The sequence below is a fragment of the Hyla sarda genome, chromosome 5 (genome assembly GCF_029499605.1).
Source record: "Hyla sarda isolate aHylSar1 chromosome 5, aHylSar1.hap1, whole genome shotgun sequence".
In the NCBI taxonomy this organism is placed as follows: Eukaryota; Metazoa; Chordata; class Amphibia; order Anura; family Hylidae; genus Hyla; species Hyla sarda.
Window position 1 is genome coordinate 271,091,676 of NC_079193.1, and position 15,477 is coordinate 271,107,152.

At 43.5% G+C, this 15,477-nt stretch overlaps 1 protein-coding gene across 2 annotated transcripts in view; it reads right to left on the reverse strand.

The window, feature by feature from the left end:
• The window catches only part of LAMA3 (laminin subunit alpha 3), a 241,209-nt gene that overhangs the window by 4,455 nt on the left and 221,277 nt on the right, over nt 1-15,477 (reverse strand). The window contains exons 68-76 of one of the 2 annotated variants that reach the window (XM_056521739.1): nt 10,032-10,166; nt 8,208-8,361; nt 7,478-7,647; nt 5,121-5,310; nt 4,371-4,511; nt 2,373-2,532; nt 2,160-2,290; nt 1,841-1,934; nt 4-123 (exon numbers count right to left, since the gene is read on the reverse strand). In XM_056521739.1, the coding sequence (XP_056377714.1) occupies nt 4-123; nt 1,841-1,934; nt 2,160-2,290; nt 2,373-2,532; nt 4,371-4,511; nt 5,121-5,310; nt 7,478-7,647; nt 8,208-8,361; nt 10,032-10,166 (1,295 nt within the window). Of the gene's footprint in view, nt 1-3; nt 124-1,840; nt 1,935-2,159; nt 2,291-2,372; nt 2,533-4,370; nt 4,512-5,120; nt 5,311-7,477; nt 7,651-8,207; nt 8,362-10,031; nt 10,167-15,477 lie in introns of both variants that reach the window. The other variant, XM_056521738.1, reaches the window with a different exon arrangement.

Below are 15,477 nucleotides of genomic sequence, written 5' to 3' on the forward strand. Positions count from 1 at the left end.
TACCTGGGATTCCCCCAATGTACAATGTGGCATCTTTGCTGGATCTTAGTGCAGAGTTGGGGCCAGCTGTGTTTTTGGACTGGTTGTCTACATTCAGCTGCACTGAATTTGCTTTTTGACTTACTGCAAAAATTAGAAAGTGAATTTTAACAGTTAGATAAGTGATATATGTGATAGTTAGATGGGATATCATTCTAACATGTTTGCTTTCTTATAGCACAATGAAAATAAAACTGTGAAGATAGTAAAAATGTAGTTCACAAATATGAATGTGCACAACAGCTTGACATTTTTTTAATCAGAAGATATGGGGAAGAGATTCATTCTGCAGAACTAATAAGAAATGAGTCCTGGATGGTGAGAATTGTCACTAACTGTTGCCTAGCACTGGGATGCTACATTAACCATATACATTGAGGGACACTTAACAAGGCCATGTCCTCTGCAATACCGCTGTTCATCTTAAAGGGGTATTACTTCTATAAAAAAAATCTTAATCCTACCAGTACTTATCAGCTGCCGAAGTTGAGTTGTTCTTTTTAGTCTAACCACAGTGCTCTCTGCTGACACCTCTGTCTGTCTCAGAAACTGTCTAGAGTAGGAGCAAATTCCCATAGCAAATCTCTCCTACTCTGGACAGTTCCTGAGACAGATGTGTCAGCAGAGAGCACTGTGGTCAGACAGAAAAGAACAACTCAACTTTAGCAGCTGATAAGTACTGGTAGGATTAAAAATTTTTAATAGAAGTAATTTACAAATCTGTTTAACTTTCTGGAACCAGTTGATATGAAAAACAAAACAAAACTGTTTTTCACATGAAAACCTCTTTAAGTATTTCTGTATTGTATTCAGGAGACATAATAGATTTCACAGAAATACTGGTTATTCTTCTCTTACAAAATACAACATACATATATAAAGCTTACACTAGTACGCTAGTCTGAATAGGCAATCTACACTCCGCAACACTGAAATTGCAAAACCAAGAAGGAAAAGTTGTGGAATTTTGAAAACCACTGGGTCAATAAACATGTTAAAAAGGAGATGTCTGGTGCGGACTGTTCTTATTCCATCCTGCCCGGCCACAGCGATGTCCCGCCTCGGCCGGTGATAGGCTGAAGCGCCACGTGACATCCTGGGCTAAAGGAAGTAGGAAGTAGACAGCCCGGCCAAACGCTCAGCTGTTGCGGAGCTCAGGGGCAATGTAGGAAGGTAAGTGAAAGTTTGTTTTCTCTTTTGTTGCAGCACAGGCAGGATGGAATAAGACTAGTCCGCACCGGACATCTCCTTTAAAGGGTTTCTCCGGTGCTTAGACATCTTATATCCTATCCAAAGGATAGGGGATAAGATGCCTGATCGCGGGAGTCCCGCCGCTGGGGACCCCCGTGATCTTGCACCCCGTTTATAATCAGTCCCAGAGCGTGTTCGCTCCGGGTCTGATTACCGGCAACCACAGGGCCTCCGCCCCCGTGTGACGTCACGCTCCGCCCCTCAATGCAAGCCTATGGGAGGGGGCGTGATAGCTGTCACGCCCCCTCCCATAGGCTTGCATTGAGGGGCGGAGCGTGATGTCACACGGGGGCGGAGGCGTGACGTCACACGCCGTCAGCCCTGTGGTCGCCGATAATCAGACCCGGAGCGAACACTCTCCGGGGACTGATTACAAACGGGGTGCCGCGTGCATGATCACGGGGGTCCCCAGCGGCGGGGATAGGGGATAAGATGCCTAAGCACCAGAGAACTCCTTTAATAATAAGCAAAACATGGAAACAAAATATTTGGTTTTATTAATGTTTGTAAAATAAGAATAAGGCGTAAAGTCCATATTTCCTGGTGTTACCTGTTATAGTATGCCATTTTCCATCACAAAGTAATGGAACAGGGGTAACGGAAGCCTGGTAATTACCCTCATTGTTGGCTATAGACAAAATAACCTAGAAAAACAAAAAAATAAAAACAATTATAAAACGTATAACGTATATTATAATAATAATGACTTGACAGCATTGTGACTATTCCCTGGGTTCACATATGTCCGGACGCCTCATATATGTGAACCCAGCCTTAGTCACACTGTAGTCTATACACGTTAGAAGATACATAGATTTACTTAACCATAGATTAGTAACTCCAAAAACATACATGATTCCTCTTATTACCTTCCCATTGTCTATGTAAAGGCTTAGTCTATTTTCTTTTCCTTCTCTTGTGTGTAATAGAACAGATTCGTGACCTTGTGGTCGGATGTCGAAAGATATTTCAAACTCATGTCCCAAGTTTAAAGCATTGTCTTAAAGGAACAAAACACAGCATATTACAATGGGCTTATACCAATGCAGTCACCTAAAGCGTTCACAAGTACGTCTACTTACCCACAGCCACGTGTCCTGAATCCTGCGCAAAATACACTCCTGTCTCATAAGTGCCATGGTGGCAAGGAGTGACCCCAACGATTCTGGAAGGTCTATCTAACATCGCCTCATTTAGTTTCACATTTTTCAAGCAGCCGTTAAAGCTTTTTTTGGGCATTCCCTGAAAGATACATTTTCATGAATGTTAGATTTTATGTACTTTATATATAGAAAATGCCACACAAGAACCAGAGGAAATTTCATCTATATTGTTATAATAAAACAGTATTTTCACCCGGCCTTCTTGGTTGGCTCGTACATGCATTACTCCTAAACCACTGTATAGTGGTCCCTCAACATACGGTGGTAATCCGTTCCAAATGGACCATCGTTTGTTGAAACCATCGCATGTTGAGGGATCCGTGCAATGTAAAGTATAGGACAGTGGTCTACAACCTGCGGACCTCCAGATGTTGCAAAACTACAACACCCAGCATGCCCGGACAGCCGTTGGCTGTCCGGGCATGCTGGGTGTTGTAGTTTTGCAACATCTGGAGGTCCGCAGGTTGTAGACCACTGGTATTGGAGGTTATACTCACGTGTCCCCGCCGCTCCGGACCATCACCGCTCGTCACTGCTGCCCGGGATGTCGCCAGCCATCGCTGTCGCCGCGTCCCCGAGGTGTCCCCGACGCTCCGGCAAGGCCTCTGCTTCCCCGGCATCTGCGCTCTCCGTCGCCGCCATCACGTCTCTACGCACGCCGCTCCTATTAGATGACGGGACGGCGTGCGCAGCAACGTGATGACGTCGATGAAGAGCGCTGGCGATGCAGAGGTACCCGAAGAGGACGCGTCGGAGCCCCGAGGACAGGTAAGTGATCGTCACCGGACCACATGGGGCGCCGTAAACGGCTATCCGGTGGCAGCTGAAGCAGTCAGTGCTGCCAGATAGCCGTTTATGCGATGGCCCCGACATACAAAAGCATCGTATGTTGATGCTGCCTTCAACATGTGATGGCCTCTGAGAGACCATCGTATGTTGAAATGATCGTATGTCGGGGCCATCGTAGGTCGGGGGGGTCACTGTATAATTTAGGAGATGTGCCATGCAGGAGTTGTAATAACAGCAATGTTGGCTGTAATAGACATAACTGAGAACCAACTAGGTACTCCTAAATGTTTTGGAGAACATGATGTAATTCATAGTAAGATTTTGTATCTGTATGTAACATTTTATAGAGTCCCAGGATATTAGATAAAGAGAAGTTTGCCATTGGTTCCTGCACCAGTGGATCTCACATTCCAAGTAAGGGTGAATTCACACCACATTTTTACAATACAGAACCGTATTAAAAACCATATGCATTGACTCTGCATTGAAAACCGCAAGCCAAATGATGCATCCGTTTTGTGTCTTGTACGGTTTTGTCTGGTTTTGTCCCGCACCCAAAACCATAGCATTCCACAGTTTCTGGTCCGGGTGAAAAACCGTATTGAAACTGTATTTTTCACATGGGAGTCAATCGATCAAAGAAGTGAAACTTTATTCATAATGGAGTGAAAAGTTAAAAATGTATGTTTTCATCTTAAAAAATGGATGCAACCGGACATCATTTTTCAAGCCGTATACGGGTTAAAATTTGTACACACGTTTTGATACAGTTTAGTACGGTTTTAAGGTTTTTCATCAAAAACCTGATGCGGGAACTGTGAATGCACCCTAACGTAGCCCAAGCACAAAGACACTATTGTGAAGTCAATGGGCCTACTAGATCTGTGAAAAGAACTCTAGAATACCCAGAAACAAAATCACACAACCACAGTGATCCCATACAAACACTATCCTTCTATACCTACACTTTTCTTAATAAGAAAGCACATAGGGCCACATGTCTGAAAGTGAAATACATTCAGAGAAGCAAAGGCTGCAGGACATGTACAGGCATAATGCACCTGAAGGAATATAGTCACAGTAACGTAATGCTTATAAGGTGCACAATCACAGAATAAAAGTTCTTACCTGAACTTTCAGAGAAGGGACACCTCCAAGGTAGAGAAGTGACATATTCTCTAAGCTCATGTGTTTTGGTAGACTTCCTTTGCGGGCTTTAAGACCACCAATGACAAGCCGACCATTGGTCCCATCCCAGCTGAAAGCAACCTAAAAAAACATAGGATTGAAATAATACATCACAAATTTAGGCTTTAGGCTTTTGCACAAGATTGATCTGACTAAATTGACTTTTGCGCCCACATAGTTAATCCTAAGTGAAAACTATTAATATACTATATTAGTGAGGCCTGTATATTTATACAGGGGTGTATGTTGAGAACTTTTACATAGGGGTGAGAAATGCATTGATATATAGTTTAATTGTTGTTACATCATCTAGGTCAGCAGTAAGTAAAGGGGCCTATACAGTTGTCTCCCCGACCTCCCCCCATTTATGAATGTCCAGAAGAGAGGGGTAAGCTGCAGCCAGACAACTCTAATGTCACCCAAAACCAAAGGGTCAGGTTGCAAATATCGAACACTATGATCCTTCTCTCCAGGGAAACCTCTGTCAGCGAGAGTCAAGTTATACACTTTAGAGAATCAGCTGAACCTGCCGAAGTTGGCGAGTTTGGCCTACTTTAGTGTATGGTGTATGGGTACCTTAACATAAAGCATAGAATGAATATAATAACTTCCACATCATCCTGGCAAAACACTTAACATTTCTCAATGCTACAAAGGGAAGCCAAACTAATTCAAGCTATTTGCACTTACTGTATGCCACTTCCCATCATTGTATTTGTCTTGGCTTCTTATTTTAAGTTTGTTGTCTTTGGTGCCCAAGGAAAACACAAAACGGCCCTTGGATATATGAAGGGCCAGATAGCTGGACTCCTCTTTATTTGTCATCAGGAAAATTAAGCCAGAAGATTGTTCAGTCTGAACGTCCAATGAGAAGTATGACCTACAGGACAAAACGTGGACCATTAAGTCCTAAAAACATTTTTGTGAAAAATATTAATCTCCACACTAAGCAATCCTCTATGGTTAGTGTTCATCAGTGACATGGAATGCAGAACTGATTTTACTAATTCATTCATTCTCCTTCCTACTGGATCCAGTCAAGACTTTGGCTCAAAAACTGCAGCAGCAGTTTTCCTGGAAAACGCCAGAAAAAATCTGTGTGGTGTGTCCAAAAGTGATTTTGATAGAATAGAAGGTGTAAGGCTATTATGAGGCTCAGTGGTCAGTGTGAAAGTTTCTAGCTTTTTTTTTAAATATAGTGACATGCAAAAATAAAAACATTTAATATACCAAAAATTCTCAAATTTAATATGTTTATAAAAACGTCATAAAAACAACTGATAATTTTCTGCTAACAGAGTCACGTTATCCCTTGCACAGGTAAAGAATAAAGAATGACAACAAATGGTGAAAACCATTACAGTGCCCATGGGAAATGTTACAGTTTAACCCCTTAACGACAATGGACAAAAATGTACGTCATGGTGCCGTGGTATTTAACACACCATGACGTACATTTACGCTCTGCCAAGAGCGCGAGCACCAGACCGATGTTTGCGTCATGCGCGGCAGGTCCCGGCTGCTATCAGCAGCCAGGGACTCGCTGGTAATGTCCGCCATTAACCCCTGAGGGGTTAATAGTGGATGTCCGCCATTAACCCCTCAGATTCCGTGATCAATACAGATCACAGCATCTGCGGCATTGCGGTACTTTAAATGAATGATCGGATCACCCGCAGCGCTGCCGCGGGGATCCGATCATCCAGCATGGCAGCCGGAGGTCCCCTCACCTGGCTCCGGCCGTCTCCCAGGGTCTTCTGCTCTGGTCTGAGATCGAGCAGACCAGAGCAAAAGATCACCGATAACACTGATCAGTGCTATGTCCTATAATAAAAAGTAAAACCTAAGCAAATGTGGTACCGATACAAACTACAGATTACGACGCAGAAAATTAGCCCTCATACCGCCTTATATACAGAAAAATGAGAAAGTTATAAGTGGTCAAAATGGGGTCATTTTAAACATACTAATTTTGTTTAAAAAGTTTGAGATTTTTTTTTTAAGCGGTACAATTATAGAAAAGCATATAACATGGGTACTATTTTAATCGTATTGACCCACAGAATAAAGAAAACATGTCATTTTTACCGTAAAGTGTACAGCGTGAAAACAGAACCTTCCAAAATTTGCTAAATTGCGGTTTTCTTTTCAATTTTCCCACATAAATAATATTTGTTTGGTTGCGCAGTACATTTTATGGTAAAATAAGTGATGTCATTACAAAGTACAATTGGTGACTCAAAAAAAAAGCCCTCATATGGGTCTGTGGATGGAAATATAAGAGAGTTATGATTTTTAGAAGGCGAGGAGGAAAATGCAAAAATAAAATTAGTCTGGTCCTTAAGGCCAAAATGGGCCTGGTCCTTAAGGGGTTAAAGCTTCACTCATTTAAGAAAACACTTTTATAATGTCACACAAATATTTCAAAAGTTTTAATTGGTCGGGGACTGGATGATGAGAACCTCATTGACCTGAAGACAAAGTCAGGTGAAGCGTCGCAGCATGCTTCACTCCATGGCTTGGTACTTAGCCTGTCTGATTGTAGGAGAATGGTTCCATAGACTTATAATAGAGCCTGTCTCCTGTAATCAAACAGACTAAACACTGCACCAAGCAGTGAGGCATGCTGCAGTGCGCTTCCCCTGGCTTGTTTAGAGATTGGTGTGGGTCTCAGCACTGAGTCTATAACAGATTAAAGTATTACTGTCATTTCAAAGAAGTTTTGACATGTCAAAAGTTTTCAAGTCTAATGAATAGAGCATAGTGTTATGTATGGAGCTTGTATAGAGGTACACTGTGCCCCTGAAACTCTCTACTATGGAGCTGTAGGTACTCATTTTTCTGTAGAGTACAATATTACTGAGATATCCTCCCTTAAACGCAATGGAACATGGCAAAAAAATTAGAATCATACGGATATACAACAGGGTCCCATAGATTTTTGATGGGTCCTATTCAGCTGAAAGTGTTTGGAACTGGGCAATAATGTAAGAAATAGTGGAACAATAAAAGAATATATTCTGATCATGGCAGGCCACCATACACACCTCTCCTTGAAACTCTGCTTGCTCAAATCATAGACCAAGTGACTTGCTGGAGAGTCCCCAAATCTATAGGACCTCAGGTTAGATGTGAAGTTTGAGTGAGACGCACAGCCTTGTGAGTTCTTCAGATGAGTTTGTGCATTCAGTAGATTGTTCCTAATGTCCAGGCCCGACTGCTGGAGGAGACAAGTCCAGTTATTCACATGTTTAACTCTGGGTTGCAGACTACACTATTCTTGCAATGTGAAACACTAGGACCACAAACCAATTTGAAGAGAGTTTCAGGTAGCTGTCACTCTTTAAACCAATTTATATAACAAACTATGTTGTATAACTTTATTAAACCAACTCTATTAAGAAGAAGGACTTTCCTGTCTGATGGGAACAGCTTTAAAGTGGTACTCCACTGTCCAGCATTCGGAACATTTAGTTCCAAACGCTGTGTGCTCGCTGTGGTGGTCGGCCATGCCCCTTTGTGACGTCACACCACACCCCTTAATGCAAATCTATGGGAGGAGGCGTGGCAACTGCCACGCCCCCTCCCATAGATTTGCATTAAGGGGTGTGGTGTGATGTCACAAGGGGGCATGGCCGACCACCCCAGCATTTGGAACTAAATGTTCCGAACGCTGGACAGTGGAGTACCACTTTAAATGCTGCACATGAAAATCCATTTTAACCATGTAGGTACTATATCACCCATTCTGAGAACATAAATCCATGGAAGAATTACCAAATCAATATCATTGAGTCTGAGATTGAGAGACTGTCTGTGTTCACGTAATATCAGAGGCAGGGGGGCTTCTTCCGGGGTGCACATTCCCAGTGACACTTTATTCTTCTCAGTGTTGTCAAAAAGGTTCTGAACAGTAGGATATTGTAATGCTCTAAAATACAAAAAAAAGGAATCAGTAGCCAACATTAGTGTGAATTCATGGCCTGTAGCTCTAACATTTCAAATTTTGAAGGCAAAGATGGCTTAGAGAAGTGGCAAAAGACAGAGGGGGAATTTATCATTGCTTTTCAGCCCATTTCTTAGCAGAACTTTTTGTCAGATTTTTTGCGCAAGTGATCTTTTGTGCAAAGGAATGCTACTTTTGGACTTGCACCCTTCTGCTGTTCTCTGTCAAAAGTGCTCTACCGTAGGCTATATTCCTAATAAATGTTGCAGTAATAAAGTATTTATCAATAGCGACAATTTTAAATTGTCAGATATTATTCTGCACACAGCCACAATTTTTGTGCAAACCAATAACCTAAGCACATTTTTTTCTTTACATGCTTACGTTAAATAAAGGGTAAACCAGTAAAAAAAATTTTTTTTTAAGATTTCAAATGCCCCACATGTAGTAACCAATTGTTATTTACACAGCAATGAATAAGAAACAAAGATAATGCACTCACCGCTGACCACGATGCGAAAGTTCAAGCTTTATTCCAACAGAATGCAAAAGCTTCAGTAGACAGGACAGGTACACAGGGAGCTCGGATGGAACAGATTAGGCAGGGGGCGTGACCGAGGGGCGGCAACTAGTTTCGCGCACTAAGGCGCTTCCTCTTAGAGAGCAAAACTAGTTGGGCCAGAGGAAGACGGGCCAGAGGAACCTCCTTAGAGCTCGAAACTAGTTGGGCCAGAGGAAGACGGCCAGAGGAAGCGCCTTAGAGTGCAAAACTAGTTGCCGCCCCTCTGTCATGCCCCGCCTCATCTGTTCCATCCAAGCTCCCTGTGTACCTGCCCTGTCTACTGAAGCTTTGGCATTCTGTTGGAATAAAGCTTGAACTTTCGCATCGTGATCAGCGGTGAGTGCATTATCTTTGTTTCTTATTCATTGCTGTGGATATTTACCTGTGGATTTCCTTGATAAGAGCACCACCGCACTTCATGCATGTTATATCAGGACCGATACACGTTGTACGCAACCATTTAACAAGGCTCACACTCTCATCCATATTGCATTGGCGGTGCCAGACACTGTTGTTTCTACCATCTTGTTGCATCAATTGTTATTTACGTCACCCTCTGATCCTGCGCTAAACCCCCACTCGGCTCTCCAGTGCCGCTTTAGGAGCAGAGGTCACGTAGCCACTGCAGCCAATCAGTGTCTTGGCAGTCATACGTTGTATTCCTGGCATCATCGCTCAGTGATGGGAGCCAGTAAAACCGGAGCACCGACCAGAGGCTGAACAGGGAATCAACGCTGGATCGGAGGAAAAGTATGCTGTTTTACTGCATGTTGTGCCTTCTTTTGCGCCACATTTATCATGGTACATTCAACACTTTGATAAATTTGCTGCACCTGTGCTTCATGAGTCCACAGCAAGTGCTACTCAACCTCCATTCCCACCATATAAACATTTACCTAAGACTAGAGCATAGTGGTCTGCGTACTGAGACTCTCCAGCTGCCGTAAAACTACAACTTATAACTTGCTAGTATTGATTTATCGGGCTAGATGTTCTGGAGCAAGTATGAAGCAAGTGGGTTATAATGCTCCAAACAGATTACAACTAGCAGCCTGGAATGCAATTGCAAGAAAATGGAAGACAGTGAAATTACCTTCTAATAAAAACATTTGTCATACAGCCCTTGAAGCCGTTCCCTCCGATATATATGTCAGTGGGTGAATATCCAGGCCTCCTGGAGCTTTCAGTATTTTCTGTTTCTTCGTTGTCATCAACCAAGAGCTGATACCTAAAATGAAATAGAAAGGAGAGGCTCAGATGGAATATTCATTTCACATTGTGCACACACTTGTAACATTTATTGTCTGCAACAATGAGCCATTAGCTCAGTGAAAAATCCAAACTAATAACTAATGGATAGAGATGAGATTACATGACAAAGCATCGGCGATCTGCAGCCGTCACTAGAGCTCAATGAAGACAAAGGTGTCATTTAGTTCAATAGGATCTGTATAAATCAATAATGTTCCCTTGCAATGTCTTCAGGTTGTCACTATGTTATTATATAACTTTATGGCTGGGGATTTTAAGCTCTTCAATAGAAAAGCTAATTTTAAATTTTTATAAACATATTTTATCAAATTAAAAGTATGTGCTGGAAAATGCTGGACAAAAACAATCAAACAAAAAAAAAAAACCACAAGCTTCACACATAAATTGTTTGGCTGACAGCTATCTTAGGATAGCAGGACTGCAGGGAGAACATTGAGCAGTGGCAAGCGGACCCTGAGTGGTAGTTCTAAATTGAATTGGAATGGGTTTATGGGGGCATATATACCTAGTTATGGGAGGTAGAGCCCCCTTTGACCTTCTGCAGCACAGAAAAAGGTTAATGTGCATTGGGGAATCTGGGTGGGGGGTCAGAAGGATACAATAGTTACTCCTGTGGTGGTCTAGTTTGCCCTGAAAGAAGGAATGTATAGACACATGGTGGACATTAAAGTGTCACTACAATTTTCCATAACGTTGGACATATCAGTGTCTGGGTATTCAGACCACCTATGAATAATATTACAAGCTGGGGGAAGTATGGCTGAGCATTTCTCTCACTGCTCTCCCCATCTGTATCCACAAATGTATAACCCGAACTGCTCTCAATGATTACCCGAGGACCGAAGGTGGTACAGGAGATGGTAAGTGTAAGGAGACCATCTCCTCCAGCAAGACAGGCAGAGCAGCGAGCCACGGAGAGAAAAGTTCAGCCATTTTAATGATTTAACCTTTGGAAGAAAAAAATTCAAGGCAAGCTTGTTTCTTGTTCCATTGTTTAACTCTGTCATTTCAGTATAGATGCGGCCATTCCCGATTTAACCAAAAAAGAGTGTCGGAGTGTTTATTTGGGTAACAGGGTTCCTAAGGCTTGCCACTGTGTGCTAAAAGATGGAGAATATAGACCCTGCAGTCTCACCTGTTTGCTTTTTGACAGGAGACTTTAGTGGGCAACTGGGCTGTTATACATTTAACGTTCTTGGTTGGTTTACTTACCCTTTTTATTGCCTACAACAGAACTACATCAGTTCATGTTATTATGGTTAAAGAAGTTTTGCATTTTTTTGGATTTGTTTTAACTTATGGCCTATCCTTAGGGAAGGCCATCAATATCCAATTGTAGGGGGTTCAATCCCTGGCATCCCTTCCAATCAGCTTATTGTAGAGGCCATGTTGCACAAAAAAAATGGGACAAGCTGCAATACTAAGTACAGCCACCACAAAATGTATGAACTTGTGCCAGGTAGGAGATGACAGGGCTGTGGTTCTTTCTATCAGATGATCGGTAAGGATGGCAGGAGTGAGATCCCTACTGACTGCATATTGATGGCCTAGCCTAAGAATGAGCAATTAAGAGAAAAGTTCCTTAACACCTCTTTAACGTTACATCATTGTACAATAAATAAGGCTCTGTTCACACTGCAGTTGAAGGCTTTCTTCAAAGCCTTAGTCATTAGTTCAGTCAGATTTAATGGCAAGAATAGTGCATTATGCAGACAATCTTGTTGTCAAAGTGGCTGAAACTATAACGGACTCCAGTGGATTCTATTATAATTCAATTTGTTCTTTTAGGTGCCAATGGAATCCATTGTATGATGGATCTGGCACAGCATTGTGACCTCCGTTAATTAAAGAATCCACAACGCATATGTGAACAAAATGATATCTGTCGTGGGAGTTATCTGACAGATCAGAAGGTTGCAGCAGCACTCTTGGTCAAAAAATGGAGACTCTTTGTGCACTTTTTGATAAAAACCATGTCCCCATCCACCACATGGAGGTGGCCTCTTGTCAGATGGGACCCTAACAAGCTTAATCCACTTATCTCTGCTGGGCATGTGGCCTCTGACTGGGTGACATGCTGTATCTACTATCAATTTAAAAACCTCCTGTGAAACAGGGCACGGCTAGAGAGGGTGTCACTCCCCCTAATTTTCTTAGAAAAAACACAAAAAATAAAAATAGCCAGCACAACTACTGTTGGCTATTTTTCTTTTTTGTGTTTTTGCTATGCAAGTTAGGGGGAGTGGCACCCTCTCTAGCCGTGCACCCCTCCCTGTTTCACAGGAGGTTTTTAAATTGATAGTGGATCCTGCATGTCACCCAGTCAGAGGCCACATGCCCAGCAGAGGTGAGTGGAATAAGTGTTAGGGTCCCATCCGACAAGAGGCCACCTCCGAATGGTGGATGGGGGACACGTTTTGATCAAAAAGTGCGCTAATAGCCTCCATTTTTTAACCAAGAGTGCTGCTGCAACCTTCTTTTTTGTATACTCTGTATTTGCCACAGCAGCATGCACCCGTGTATTATGTAGTTGTGCTGACTATTTTTCTTTTTTGTGTTTTATCTGACAGATCTGCCATTAAAAACTCTGAAGGCAAATCCCTGTGAGAGTGGTTGTGGCAGCCATATTTCATGTCACTTCAAGGAGAGGCTGCTGAAAAGGATTAGACAACTCAAGGACTGTGAGCATCACAATAAGGCCAGAATTTTGCTATTTTTTTGAGCCAAAGCTGGAAGTAAATTCAAAATAAATGGGAATGTGGGATTTTAGCCTAACTCCGAATTCCCCTCTTCTTACAATGAGAAGGAGCAGATCTGTAGCGTATTACGGAGCAGCCTGCGGACACCTATAAATAGCGCCTTGCTCTCTGCTCAGCTCCCCTGACGCAAGACAGAATTTTTAGGGAAGACAAAAGGGATAATTAATCTCCAGGGGCCCAGAAAATGTAGTGGGATGTACCAGGGTGTATTTAATCTCCTGCTGTTTCCTCACATAGTAATTTATCTGCATTTAGGCAATGTACATCACTGTGTGCTCTTCTTGAGGCTGGCATATCGGTAATGTAAAGGCAGCTGCAAGGAATATCTGAAGATCTGACTACTGTAATAGTAGTCTTAATAATTGTGCATATGGATCAAATGTTTTTACAGCTTACAGCATTGCCTCTCATCTTCCGATATCAAGACTTTACAAGCTGCTGCCAGTAATACAAATACAGCATATGAATACATTTTCTATAGAATACTTAAAGGGAACCTGTCATAAGTTTTTGGCCTCTTTACAGTGCAGTGTGGTGAACTCCTAGGTTATGTAGTGTACATGTAGAGTGGTCAGGAGGATGTCAATTACTCCTAGATAGAGGACATTGATTTAGTATATATATATATATATATATATATATATATACAGTGGCGTTGCGACCCGGGTGCGGGGGGTGCGGCCCGCACCGGGTGACACCAACCTAATGGGGTGACACCAAGACGCTCCGCAGCCCCCCCCCCAGCTACACAGACACCACCTCCCCCATCTGTGCCCGACCGGCCTCCCATCCGCCCATCCGTCAGCACAAACCGCGCCCCCCCCCCCCCGCGCTGTGTGTGCCCGTCCATCAGCAACCCCCCTCTTTCTCCTGCACTGTGCGCCCGTCCATCATCACACCCCCCCTCACCTTCTCCAGCATTGTGCCCGGCCTCCGCTCCCACGTCTGCGCCGGCCTGACGTCACACCGTATGGCCGCGCAGGAGGACGTCAGTTACGTCACTCGCACGGCGCCCCGTGAGAAGGAGCGCTGCGCTGGATGGGTGAGTGTGTGTGTCTGTCTCTATCTATGTTTGTGTGTGTGAGACTCTGTGTGTGTGTGACTGTGTGCATGTGTGTGTGACTGTGTGCATGACTGTGTGTGTGTGTGTGTGTGTGTCTGTGAGTGTGTGTCTCTCTGACTGTGTGTGTTTGTGTGTGTGTCTCTCTGTGTTGTATGTGTTTTTGTGTGTGTGTGTGTGGGGGGGGGGGGGGGTATAACCAGCGATCTATTGTGGGGAGACTTTGACCCATTGTGGGGAACCTGCGGCCTAATGTGGGGAAACTACTACCAAGTGTGGGGAGTCTGTGCTACCTTATGTGGAGAATCTGTGCTACCTAATGTGGGGAAATTGCTACCTAATGTGGGGTAACTGGTACCTACCTAATGTGGGGGAACTGGTACCAAATGTGGGGAATCTATGCTGCCTAATGTGGGGAATAGATGCTACCTAATGTGGGGAAACTGCGATCTACCTAATGTGGGGAATCTATGCTGCCTAATGTGGGGAATAGATGCTACCTAATGTGGGGAAACTGCGACCTACCTAATGTGGGGGAACTGCTGCCTACCTAATGCTCCCCCCCTGGCAGTAGCACCCTCATCATCCACCAGCAACACCCCCCCCCCCCCCCAGCAGCACCTCCATCAGCAGATCCTGATGGTGGATGATGGCGGTGCTCCTGCCAGGAGGATGATCCTGCCGATGGATGATGGGGATGATACTGCCAGGGGGGATGGCTAGTAGCACCCTCATCATCCTCCAGCAACACCCCCCGAGTAGTAGCACCCCCATCATCCACTAGCAACACCACCAATACCCCCCTCCCGTCGTAATAGCATCAGCTAACGGATGTTGAGGGGTGTTACTGCGGTTGTGGTATTATATTCAGAGGGTGCACTGTATGGCAACGTTATATTCAGAGGGCGCAGTTTGTGGTAGTATTATATTCAGAGGACGCAGTTTGTGGTAGTATTATATTCAGAGGGCGCAGTTTGTGGTAGTATTATATTCAGAGGACGCAGTTTGTGGTAGTATTATATTCAGAGGGCGCAGTTTGTGGTAGTATTATATTCAGAGGGTGCAGTTTGTGGTAGTATTATATTCAGAGGGCGCAGTTTGTGGTAGTATTATTAGAGATGAGCGAACTTACAGTAAATTCGATTCGTCACAAACTTCTCGGCTCGGCAGTTGATGACTTATCCTGCGTAAATTAGTTCAGCCTTCAGGTGCTCCGGTGGGCTGGAAAAGGTGGATACATTCCTAGCAAAGAGTCTCCTAGGACTGTATCCACCTTTTCCAGCCCACGGGAGCACCTGAAAGCTGAACTAATTTATGCAGGAAAAGACATCAACTGCCGAGCAGAGAAGTTTGTGACGAGTTGAATTTACTGTAGTTTGCTCATCTCTAATTATTATATTCAGAAGGCGCAGTGGGTGGTAGTATTATATTCAGAGGGTACAGTATGT